This window comes from Pleurodeles waltl, chromosome 2_2 (genome assembly GCF_031143425.1).
Source record: "Pleurodeles waltl isolate 20211129_DDA chromosome 2_2, aPleWal1.hap1.20221129, whole genome shotgun sequence".
NCBI lineage: Eukaryota > Metazoa > Chordata > Amphibia > Caudata > Salamandridae > Pleurodeles > Pleurodeles waltl.
In genome coordinates this window covers 926,461,014-926,474,298 of record NC_090439.1, presented here as the reverse complement: position 1 = coordinate 926,474,298, position 13,285 = coordinate 926,461,014, and the positions used below count along the sequence as shown (strand labels likewise).

At 40.9% G+C, this 13,285-nt stretch overlaps 1 protein-coding gene across 2 annotated transcripts in view; it reads right to left on the bottom strand.

Moving 5' to 3' along the window:
- The window catches only part of LOC138282759 (fibrocystin-L-like), a 455,872-nt gene that overhangs the window by 44,321 nt on the left and 398,266 nt on the right, over positions 1-13,285 (bottom strand). For both annotated transcript variants that reach the window (XM_069220630.1, XM_069220631.1), the window contains exon 73: positions 7,008-7,165. In XM_069220630.1, coding sequence (XP_069076731.1) covers positions 7,008-7,165 — 158 coding nt within the window. The remainder of the gene's footprint in view (positions 1-7,007; positions 7,166-13,285) is intronic.

The following is a 13,285-nucleotide window of genomic DNA, read 5'->3' as shown; positions in this document are numbered from 1 at the left end:
GGTGCAAAATATCCACGGACAACAGTGGTCAACTTTGGAGACTATCACATTAAATAAAGAATTCTTTCACTGGCCATCAAAGCAAGGGCCTTTGCAACTCCGGGGGATTACTCATTTAAACTTTTCTCTGACGTGTCTGCACTTGCAGCGTGCAGATGCTGAGAGTTTAAAGAGCTGATTCCGGTTTTCCAGAAAGTAGGGACACCAGCCTGTCTTATCCAGCAATCAAAATCGGAGGTTTTATACAAAGGAAGTGCTAATATATGCCATACAGTGGAGGCGGCAAAAACTTTTCTGAATTCTATACGGAGTACAGAAGGGAGGCGGTTGTAAAAAACATTACACTGAGGTTTAAAAGTCGGTAACTATCTGCCTGCTCATATGGGGCTGTGAGGTACCGGATTGTGGGTCTGGGGGGGCTAGACGGAGAATGTTCCCAGGATGTCAGAGAGGGAATATTTTTCATGCTCTGTGGCATGGAGTTTATGAGTGGTAATGTATTGATGAAGGAAAATCAGCCAAAAAAAATTTGAAAGCCTGCTAGCGTCCGAAAGGAGGAAAACCACAATGCCTCCTGGATGCTTTGTCGTCAAAGGTGCTATGACAAAGCACCACAAAAGGGGAAATGGGATGGGTCAATGCAACAGGCTAGTGGAGACAAAGCAGGATCATTGGGTGGGGTCAAGGGAGGGCAGTGTTCTGAGAGACCCTAGATGGGAGGGCCTCAAGCCTAGATCACCCAGGAAAGGAGTGGATGGATGGGAGTGGGGAAGGGGTTGAGTGAGGGGTTGCACATGGGGAGAAAATTTAGTTTTTTCCACAAAGTAGCAGGTACTAGGCATGGCTGGAAAAAGGCTACTGTCAAGCTAACTAGAAGATATGGTGAAGCTTAAGATTATTTCCTGCAATGCAAATGAATCTCAAACAGGCAGAAATATAAGGAAATGTGAAAATGGCTGATATCATACAACCCTGAAGTGATTTATTTTCAAGAAACCCATCTAAAAAGTAATAACCCCAAAATATATATTCCAAAACAGTACTCAGTAGCTCTCTTCGCTTCACCTGGACTGGTGGCAAGAGGTGTGGCAATATATCTGTGTTTCAGAGTCAATTGGGTCATAAAAGAGGTTATTAGAGACCCTAAGGGGAGATGGCTCTGGCCAAAGGTCATACTATCAGGAATTCAAATTAATCTGGTCAATTATTATGGGACACTCATGGATGAGGGAGAGCCACTAGTGCAACTCTACAATATAGCAATGAGTGCCACAGGCCCCTTTATTATTGGAGGGGATTTTAACTATATTTAAGATATTATATTAGATACCTCTAATCGGGGGAGAAGACAACTAAAACCTAAAACTAAGAGAGTTTTGAATACAGTAAAAAGCGATTTTCAAGTAACTGACCCTTGGCAAGAAGAATACTTAGCAGCCACTCGATACACTTGCTTTTCCCAACTTTATAAAACAGATTCACGGATAGATTTTTTTCTAGTTTCTCATACACTGAAGGAGGTTCACTCGCACATATGGGCAAATGCGTTTTCTGACCATTCAGTGGTCATGGTGATGACAGAGCTCGAGGCAGCTAGCAAGGAGAGACCCAGATGGCAGTTCAATAGATCCTTTCTTAGCAATCAGGAGTAGGTCACAGATATGAGAAAATTCATACAGGAGTTCTTTCAATGCAATCAGAATTCTGCATCCTTGTTAAATGCAAGGCAAGCATTTAAGGCTACTGCTAGGGGTCAGATTATTTCCTTCAAAGCATCGCAGACTAGACAGGGAGAGATTGAGATAAAAAAAACTGCAGATGGCTATAGATAAGGCTACATATGATTGTATGAAACAGGGGGGCAGGAAGCAGCAAGGCGGTATCTCGCTCAAACAAACGCAAAGTTAAAAGATTTCTTTATTTTTGAAGAAGTAACTAGCTCGAGGGCCTACCAGCAGCAAGTCTATGAAGAAAGTCAACAAAAAGGTAAAAATGCTAAACTTGGACCACCCATCTAAAACATGAAAGGCAGGTAATACATCAAATTCAGGATCCTGAGACATGTGCAATCATTATTCAGGAGAAGGATATCGCTCAGGTATTTATGTTGCATTGCTCTAGAATTTATGAGATTAACTACATAGTTTCACCTGCACAAATAGACCAGTATTATAAGCAAATCATGTTACCAAAGACTCAGTTAAATGTTCAGAATGGCATAGTGCAAAAGATTACACCCTCTGAGATTAAGGGAGCCATCCAGAAAATGTTGAGTGCAAAAGCTTGTGGCAGATATGATTTACCAATAGAATTCTATAAAACCTTCTGTGAAGAGCTAGTCATTTTCTTAAAAAATGATAAAAATCTGTTGAAACCAGATGCATACTGTCCAGTCAGTCTGCTTAATGCATATTATAAAATCTTAATGAAGGTCTGGGCTACTCGGATCACACCGTTTGCGCAACAACTAATACATAAAGACCAAAACGGCTTTGTAGCCGGCAGGCTGATGGCATCTAATGCAAACATTTTAATACAGGCAGTTGAGTATTTTTCGGTAAATGCAATCCCTGCGGTAATGATAATGCTAGACGCAGAGAAAGCCTTCTACTTAGTGAACTGGGAAGCCTTGCTATATTGTCTGACCAAATCTGGTTTCCCCTTACAGTTTACGTCAATGATAAGGCAGCTGTATCAGGGTGCCCAAGCTAGAATTGTTATCAACTAAAAGGTCAGAGGCACAATTCAGATTAAAAGAGGCACTAGACAGGGTTGTCCTCTTTCCCTTATCCTGCTTGCCTTTTTTATCGAACCTCTGGCTCATATAATATGTCGCACAAGCGAAATTATGTCACCAATAGTAGCTATGCCAAAAATTAAGCTCTTTGCTGACGATATCATTTTATATTTAAAACCAAAGCTCAGCAACATACAAAGGGTGCTGGATAAAATCAATGGTTTTACTCAAATAGGGGGCTATAAGGTTAACAAAAGTAAAAACAGAAGTTCTCCTATTTGACGTAGGAACAGAGGATCTTCCTCCTGGCTTGCAATAGTAAGCTACTTCATCTGAACCCATTAGGTATTTGTGAATATATATCATGAAGAACTATGGTCATTTGTTTTAGCTAAACTATGCCAGAATGCTTGAAAAAGTATAAACCTTTTGGACAGATTGATGGTTCCCCTGTTGACTCTGATAAGGAGAGTCTCCTTCATCAAGATGTCAATTCTTCTGCTTTTCTTTTTTTATTCAAAGATCTGCAAATAAGAATAAATAGCTCCTATTTTCATGAACTGGATTCCATGATACTAAGTTTTGTATGGAGGAAAAAAAAACAAGGGTGAGGCTCTCAGTTGTGCAACTCAATAAAAACCAAGGGGGCTTGACACTTCCTAATTTTCAAGTTTATTATCAGGCTGCATTGTAGGATACACTGGCACAATATTTGGATAGTAGAGAAACCCTGGAAGTATTTTTGGTCAATAAGGTGATTGTAGAATCAGCAATAAGTCTCCCAGCGTTTATCAAAACCACTAAACGTCCCAAAAAAACTCAATACAAATATATTTGTGATCTTAGGAAAAGAGCAGAGATTTTAAGTAAAACGCATAAAATATCATAAGGCTACATTTACTTACAACTGCAGGAGTGTAAATACTTTGGCCTACACCTTCCAGAAATGGTGATAGCTCAATGGAATAGCAAAGGGTTCAAAGAGATGGGGGATTTTCTTCTAAGAGGCAGATACATTACTTGGGTGGAGGTCACAATAAAGTTTGAGAATATGGCAAGTAGACTTTTTTTGAGCTTTTTTCAGATCTCACATTATCTTAGTACTAATATACACTTAACAAGTACTCAAGAACACCCGATATGGAGGGCTCTAATTAGGAGTAAAGTAGTGAGTAGAGGAAATTGGTACAGATTGCTAGTTGATCAATCCGCCTCTGAATTTATTACAGATTTCAGGAATAACATTTACAGAACAACACAATGTGTAATTTCTAGTGAAGATTGGAGAATTAATTCAGACGTTGGGTACAAACCTTTGAAGGCAGCCAACTATAAAAGAATGTCTTTCCTCTCCAAATGGATGGCTTATTACACTCCAGAAACAAAACATAAAATGTTTCCATCAGTTGCTGATCAATGTTTTCGCTGCCATCAGGAGGGACTGGGCAATTGGCTACATATTTTTTTAGACTGTCCTAAATTAACTATTTTTTGGTTGGAGATAAACAAGGTAATAAATCACAGCTCTAACTTAAGGATTGAGATAGAGCCAAGCTTAGTTCTGTTTGGAGTATCTGAGAAAATAAGCCAACTAGCTAACTATCAATAATACTTTATTTTCATTGCGTTTGGAGTAGCTAGATCATGAATACTGCAGTTTTGTAGGACTCAAACGATTCCTTCACTCCAGAACTGGTGGAATAAGATGTTAAGAACCAAGAAATATGAGGAGATGTACTTAAAACGCGTCAGGAGTATAAAAAGGTTTACAGCTATATGGCAGTATTTAGTGGAATAGATAGCCAAGTAAGGGTATGCAACCAATAGGAATACCGGGAGTTGAAGTAAGAGTTGTCCGTTAATACTATGTTAATTCCATACAAAATTATTGAAACCTGGACAAGTCTATATATCGGGAAGTGATTAAAGGGTTGTTCTGAGTCTTTTGTTGACTCTACAATCAAGACAAACAAAGCAAATATTTTCTACAAATACAACTAATCAACCAATATGAAGGGACTGGAGGAGGGCATTGTGATGCAACCAGCCAAAATAAATGACTTATTATTGCTGAATGCTAATTATGTATAGTTCCTGTCTTGTTTTTGTAATATTTGTACCTGAAGTGAAAATAACATTGAAAAAAAAATAGTATTTGTTTAAGTCGTGGTACAAAATTAGATCTAGTTGCTATATGAAAACAAATCTTATAGACTAGAGTTTGGGGGCAGCAAGCTTGCCTTGTTTTGTTGGGAATGCTAGAGCTGTAGGAACTGATAGTGCTTGGCTGCCATCTTTCTTGGCACAGTACAACACTCTCACAGTAACTAACTGTGGTCCCTATTGCCAGCTGAGATATAGAGTCATAAAAGGCCCAGCATGTGTCCCTCTTCTTTTTAATGAATGCAAGTTACTATTTATAAATGTGATAATGGCCTCTGGCCTTAAATACCAACTGTAGGCTGATGACCACAAGATAATGGTCCAGCTAGAGGGCAACAAGAGAAAAGAATGGATAGACAAAGCCTCTTAGAAATGTATTACTGAATGTGAAAAGCAAGTGAGTCCATAACTGTGGGACAATGGAAATTGCATTGTTTGGGGTGCCTATACAATTATCTGTCCCACTGGGTAAGCTTCATTTATAAGTACTGTAGTCAAGAACTTAGGGCCAGATGTAGGAAGGTTCCCTTTTGCGAGGTGCAAATTGCAAGTCCCTGCGACTTGCAATTTGCACCTCGCAAAAGCGAATGCAGAAAGGTGTCTCAGACACCTTCTGCGACTCGCTATGGGGTCGCAAAGACCCACCTCATAAATATTTATGAGGTGGGTCGCAGTTTGCGACCCCATAGCGAGTCTAGGCACTCACGGGGATGGTGGCCTGCTGGAGACAGCAGACCTCCATGTCCGTGACTGCTTTGCAATAAAGCAGTTTTTTTTTTTCTCTTTGCAGCCCGTTTTCCTTAAAGGGAAACGAGCTGCAAATAGAAAAAATACCAAAACCTTTTAGTTTCGGTTTTTTTCAGAGTAGGCAGTGGTCCATAGGACCACTGCCTGCTCTGAAAAAATATTCTTGTGAGCATTCACAAAGGGGAAGGGGTCCCATGGGGACCCCTTCCCATTTGCGAATGAGTTACCATCCACTTCAAGTGGATGGTAACTGCGAGTTGATTTGCGACCGCTTTCGCGGTCACAAATCAACTTACATTGCGGTGCGACTCGCAAATAGGTAGGGAACACCCCTTCCTATTTGCGAGTCTGAAACACATTTTGCGAGTCGGTACCGACTCGCAATATGTGTTTCTGCATCGCGTGAGGGCATTAGCGCCTTGCAAACGGCTTTTTTCGCCCTTTGCGAGGCGCTAATGCCTTCCTACATCTGGCCCTTAGAGTTTACATGAGTGAACAATTATCTAATGCCTGCACAGTTAGCTTCTACAGCGAAAGCCAATACCTTTCAACCTAAACTGGCAAATGATGTTGTCCCTTATCTTGAGAAATCAGACACAGCTGCTCTCCTTTAAACCACCTGGATTATGCAAATGTGCTCATGCTGAATGCATTGCCACGCATCTCCAAAGGCTCCAAAGATCTGAAAAGAGGTATAGGACAGAGGAGCAATGTAGGGCCTCACAGCCCCGTGATGCGGGGGGCCATGCTTCATCATCCAAGGGGGGCCCCTCAGCACCTGTAATGGTTTGAAAAGCAACAGGTGGTGGAAGCCTTTTTCCATTGAGCTTAAATAAAACATGCAAATTTATTGCCTTAATGTTGCTGATCATGCGGCCTCCCACTGACATAACAAACCCTTATCAAACTGGTTGAAAGGGGTCACTGATCCCTTTGCTCTGTATTAGTGATGTAACACGGGCTCCTGCAGCACTTGTGGCAGTGAGGGGGAGGGAAATCCCTTCTAATCTTAAATTGCCAGAAATCAACATGCTTTCATACAAAAAAGTACAGTTTCGGGTACCGTTATATAAATTCACTGTAAAATTACTGTAGATGCTGAATGAGGGAAAAACGTTGCCAGACTTAGTATTATGTTGGACCTTTTTTGAAGCAAAAATAAAATCTATATGACTTGTAAAAGCTGATCAATCTGTTATAACTGTAGTATGTTCATAATAGTGTTTCCTTTATTTGTTTCGTGCTATACAATTTCCATTTTATATCTTATAATCTGTTTTCAACAATCTCTATTGACTTATTGCATTTACTGACACATCATTTTAATGTTCAAAATCAGAATTATATATGTATGCCTTACCTTTGTGTAATCGACATTCAGTAGCATTAATCGGAGTTTCTGAGGGCTGGTGCTTGTGAAAAAAATATCAAAGTGTTTGCCATTTGCTACAATGCTGTGAAACAAAGAAACTCTCTTCTGACACGTGTATCCTGAACACCAGCCATGATCCTGTGGACCTAAAAAAAATACACAGAGATGTTAAAAGACTTGAAGGCCGCTGACAAGTGCTACAGAACATGCAGATGTCCCCAGGTGTTTTACAATGTAAGAAAACACAAAAATAGCGCCAACTGCGTCTAGGAAATAGAAGACAGTTGCACTCTTTTATCGGAGGGCTTGTATTAAGATTTAAGTGGCTTAGATAAAGCATAGTTTTGCCACCTCTTGAGAAGCAAATGGGAAACATAAGTTGCTGTTAAGGGCCTTCTAATATTGCTTTTCAGATAGAATGATAGTAAGAGTGAAAGCCGACCTGAATTATAAAGACCCTAAGTCAGATTGGGGCACCACCCTGGGACTGAAGCAAACACAGTACTTAATACCCATGGATTGTAGGTAGTGGCATGAAACCTTAAGGTGCGCAAGTGAGCAGGAACACAAGTTTAATGCTTGCATAAAATATATATATAGTAAGGAGTAAGGTAAAGATGTATAGGATAGACCAAGTGACATTGATTACAACTGAGCAGTGAATGAGGCCGGGGAACAGATGTGTATGGTATCCAGATATTTTGAATAAGGGTGATGTGTGTGTTAGTGAGGGGGCATAGAGGGTTGGGTATCAGTGTTTATGAGTAGTTAAGTATCATTGATTGTACAAAAAGGGTGCGTAAGGACTCAGGAATTTAGGGAAAACATAGTGGCGAGAAGATAAAGTACTTCTGCTTTAAGCAGGAGGCTATTTATAACTTATGGCAGTGGTTATACATTTGTGTTAAGGGGGGGCAGAAATGATCGACATTATTTTTCATAGTGTGGAAAAGGACTCTTTTTAGTATGCCCAAGAAATGCCAGGAGCGCTGGAGGGAAGGAAGGTGCTCTTGTGGTTGTATTGTTGGGCATATCTGATATTAATGTGTGGAATTGAAGAGAAGCAAGGAAATGTTGTCAGCACATTAAGGTAAGGGAAGATATTTATGCTGGAGAATAAAGGAGAGCGTAGAAATTATTTTTGGGGAGTGCAGTCGAAGGTAAGTTTCCTGACAGTGCTGTAGAGGCCTGTGTTTGTTACTTTGCTTATTAATAAGATGTTATGTGCTCTTAGGGGTAAATACTGCAAAGACCAGATCTTCTTTCTCACTTAGAGACTGCACGAGAGACAAGATTATCTAGCTTGATGAAGGAAGGCCTTACATACAGAAGGCAATCTTGAGAGGAAAAACGCCAATTTGAGAATAGGCCAGAGAGATATACAGGAGCACCTAAGGCTTCCAAAGTCCTTGCTATATTTGAAGTGAACTGGGAGCACGATGCAGTGAATCCTAGGAAAGTCCTTATCTAAGTCTAAGTTTTGATAGCCTCCCAATCGAGACTCTTCGGGCTTGATTATGAGTGTGCTGGTTAATTGTGATGTGTTTTCAACTAATCTTCTGGCACTTACCACAATAAGGAGTTTAGCAGCTACTACTGCACCCCTGCAGTATTCCTCCAATAGATTTCAGCATATCTAGCCTACCAAACTGTATCAGGGGAAAAATGCCCGATAATTACCGGACCTTATGGATTGTGGTGCATTAAACAACAAAATCCAAGTTAGTCCCCATTATTGTGGATACAATTGTAATCCGGAGTTTTTTATTGAACCCAATGAATTTCAACCTAGCGAAGTGAGATTTAATAGCATATCTGATGAATCAGCTCAAACACCTGGCCACACATAATGAGGGTGTCAGATATACAGGCTGCGTGCTCTACTACCACCAGGTGACTGAGTTATACAGCTGATCTCCTCTCTGTCTTCTACTGACCTTGATAGGCCTGCTGTGCAGAGCTTGTGGCGTTTTCTCAAAGGACATTAGATGGTACCTCCAATTGGAGCTGTAGAAAGCACTGCCAACCAAATAGCTGGCAATGAAGCCTTCTATCAAGACCTGATTGGTAGGACCCATTTTAGGTCAATATAAGATTAGATTAACCTTACAGTGGCTCCTTTGATTCAACAATGTTCTTAATATATACTACTAACAAGAGCAATCTCCCAGTTCTGTCATCAAGTCAAATGTGCTAAGAAACTTGACAACCTTTATCTGGTCAATAAGCATACCAGTTCATGGTACCTATTATGAGTCAATTTGCTAATTGAGTAAAGATCCTTAGAAGAATCCATGGTTGTAGCAATCCTTTTGGGGAGGGGTTTTGTTCCAAAAAGACTGGACTGTCTCTTCAGGTATTGATTTGTCCTCCTTAAATGCTCGTTCTTACCTTATCTGGCAGTTTGTAGATTTGTTTCGACAAACAGGCTGCCACTTGTATTAAGAAATAAATGTAATGATGTTTGCAAAAAGCTAATGGTTCCATGTTGTATATAAAGCCAAGTGTGCTTTGACTATGCTGTGGTCTGGTGTAACTGCTTTCACACTAAGGTAATTATCATCAATACTTGGGATAACAGCCTACCTAGGTCGGGGCATACTGAAACTCCAGGCACAATGTCAATCAAATCGGGCTAATAATAGGGGATATTTTGCACCATGACCTTTCTTTCAACTCACATGTTTAACCTTTATTTATGTGACAGACACACCAACTGATGGACCCTGACATAACAGAAAAGTCAGAAAACTGACGAGCCACTCGTCTGCAGTTTCTTTATTGCTAATATGTCAGTTTACATGAGAGAATCACTGTGCCTCTCTTCTATTTGTTGTCCAGTTAGGGAGGGGCTAGAGTGTTACCATCCATATCACAATAACATATTGTGACGCTTAAGCCAGTTAACAGATATAACACTTTGGTGGTGACTCAGAATTTTAGGACCACACAAGGTAGTTCACCTTGGTAGTCTTTTCCGGCTCTATGTAAAATATAGTTCACTTGTCATATAGAGCTGGGATACACCCTTACCTAGACGTTCTACTAGATCTGGTTTGTAGTATCAACCAATCAATCAATCAATCAATCAAACATTTATAGAGCACAGCAAATCACCCATGAGGGTCTTGAGGTGCTGGAGCTGTATGCTGCTGTGTGGAGGAATGATCATTCAAAATTCCAGGTCTTTAGTTCTCTTCTGAATCGCTGGAGTGATGATGCTGTCCTGAGGTGCAGGGGGAGGTTGTTCTAGGCCTTGGCCGCCAGCTGCAAGAAGGAGCATCTTCTGTTGCTAGCTCAACTGATCTGTGGGGTGTCTGTGAGGAAGAGGGAAGCTGATTGTAGGTGTTTGGTCAGTTGGTGGAAGGTCAGCCATTTTTGGATGTATACTGGTCCTTAGATGTTCAGGGCCTTGTAGGCGTGGGTCAGCATCTTGAACTGTCCTCTCTTCTGAATCAGGAGCCAGAGTAGTTTTTTGAGATGAGGTGTGATGTGGGTCCTTCTGGTAAGGTAGAGTATGAGTCTTGCTGCTGAGTTCTGTATTGTCTGGAGTCTCTTCAGAAGGTGTGCTGTGTTTCCTACGTAGTGCATGTTTTGATAGTTCAGTCTGCTGATCATGAGGGCCTGTGTGATGGTCCTTCTGGTGTCTGCTGGGAGCCACCTGAAGATTTTACGGAGCATGTCAAGGGTGTGGAAGCAAGCGGATGAGACTGCGTTGACTTGTGTTTTCATGGATAGCTTGCTATCCAGGATGATGCCAAGGTTGCAGGCGTGGTCTGTAGGGCTGGGGGGGTGCTGAGTCCGCGGCAAAGTGTTGTTCCCAAAGATGAGGACTTACATTTTTTCAGTGTTGAGTTTCAGTTTGTTGTACAATGACGTGCTTATTTTATGATTGGTATTGTATCATTTTGGATTTGAAACCCAACACATGGGTTTCATTTAGAAGAATTGTTCTCCAGCACTCCTACAAGAATTAGATGACCTCTCATGTTGCCCAGAGGCACAAAATTGTTACATTCTATTATTTTCTGTTTCACCTACTCATAAGTCCTCCACAGGTCATGTCTTTCAGGGAATTGCCAATCTCTTAACAAGACTGTTAATTTCTGGGTGAAATGGAGTAGGCACCATATAGGTTACACTACATTCTTCCCACATAGCTATCAGGCACACTAATAGAAAGTGAGATTCTCTTTCAAAGAGCCATGTCTTAGGGGAACCCCACTATGGTAAAATATAATGGAGTGATACTAGTATGCCTGGTAACAAGCCTGAAGGCAGGACCTGAGGGAACTTGTGACAGCAGATCTCAGGAGTCTGCCAATGTCAATCATTACCTTCGCAAAAATGTCCCTAGAACTAGTGTTGTTAAGAGGGTTGCCTTGATTGTTTGCCTTCATAACCTGCCACCAGCTTGGCAAGTTGGCTAGTATGTGCAAAAAAAGTGTAAGTATTTGTAATGGCTTTCCACTCCTTTATCTGTGTTGGTTACTCTATGTCAATGGTCTTCAACCTGTGATCTGGGGATGCCTGGAAGTCAACAAGGCCTCCTCAGGGGGTCCGCGACAGCTTAGAAAATTAAATAACATTAACACATTAGGTCCCCGGTTTTCAGTAATGACCCAGTCGGGGGAAACTGGAATCCAATAATGATTTAATGGGGTCCTTGGGTTCCAGTAATGATAAAGTGGAGGTCCACAGTCATAAGGTTGGGAACCACTGCGCTATGTTGCTCATTCAGGGAGATTCAGCATTTAACTTCCTGCATTCTGCAGTTTGCAAGAAACTCAGGAAGCCCAGGCTATCCCTCTGAAGCAAAAACATTGTCACCTGACTCAGGGACTTATTCCTTTGGAAAATGAACCTTCAGTATCTTCCTAAGCATCCTGAAGTGATAACTGGCCGCTAGTACTCAGAGAAGAAACACCAGGAGAACTCTGATTGGCTGACTGCACCAGAGAATCAGCAGCAGTCCATTCAAATGTTGACAAATCATTGCCAAACAGACATGGAGTGGCTACCAGCTCTCTTTCTATGATCAGTAAACCCTTTATTGAAGGGCAGCGAGTGCTACAAGTCTGATTCCACTTTATTGTTCAAATTGACAATTTTATGAAATTGTCAAGTTAATTATTGCTCTGGAATATCCATGCTTTACCTACTATGAACTAGCAGTCTAGTGTATTCTGTGCAAGCTATCACTTTGCTGTGGGCCCCAGAAAAGAGGAGGGGCTTCTTTGACCAAGAACACATGACTTCAACTAAACACAGTGCATGTACTGCAGAGTTTCAGTGGTCATCACACCCTCTGGCTCAAGGACTATTACTTTTTTTAAGGCCACAATTTCTTGTTCATCAAGAGAGCTGTGAGGTGAAATTAGGGCATGATGCCAGAGGTGTAAAATGTGTCAAAAGGATTCAAGAGCAATTATGCTTCCGATAGGTCACTGCATTTGGATTAAGCATACAATTTCTCAGAGGTCAAAAGTCCCCAAAATTAATAGGGTGACAGATGTGCGTGTTTCAGGTGAAATGACTCTTGGGGTAAATGTTTGGTGTTGATCGTATTTATCAAAACTGAAATACATATGCATAAATTTTTATTTAACAGAGATCTGCAGCAAAGTTTTCAGATTTTCAGTGTGTCCTTCATGATAATGTCTAGGGAAGAAACTATGGTGATGATTTACATTTCTGAGATTTATGTAACTGACACTCAGCAACAAGAGATTACTAATACTGCTGATTTACAAAGAGTGAGATTCTGAGATCTTTACAGTTCTTGGACATGACGGAGTCAAGATTGGTCTATAATACTACAAGCTATAATGAGCAAAAGGATACTCTTTTCATACTGAACATGTTTTTTGACAGTAGCTACCAGCTTTCTGATTTGCTTATGTAAAACACTTGTGATTCTGCAATGCTTCCTCGAAGTACATTTGAGAGCGTTCAGTGTAGGAGAGTTATGATGGCTTTCAGTAGATGTCAGGTTGCTGGGTATATAGAGTGGACCAAAAGTGAGTGTCAGGCCTCAAACCTGGCTGGAATGGGAACTTCACACCATCTGATGTGACTGCGAACAATAGCGGCCGTACATGCAGAGTACACATAAGATATAAGCAATATGGAAAAGAAAGATCTTTCTCCTTGAACTTCATAATGTCTTGGCGCAGGGTGAGGTAAGTAGGCCCAAACTATGCTGTACTGTGACATACCTCCAGTGAGCTAATGTAATGAAAATATTTATGCCGAGCTGTTGTTAT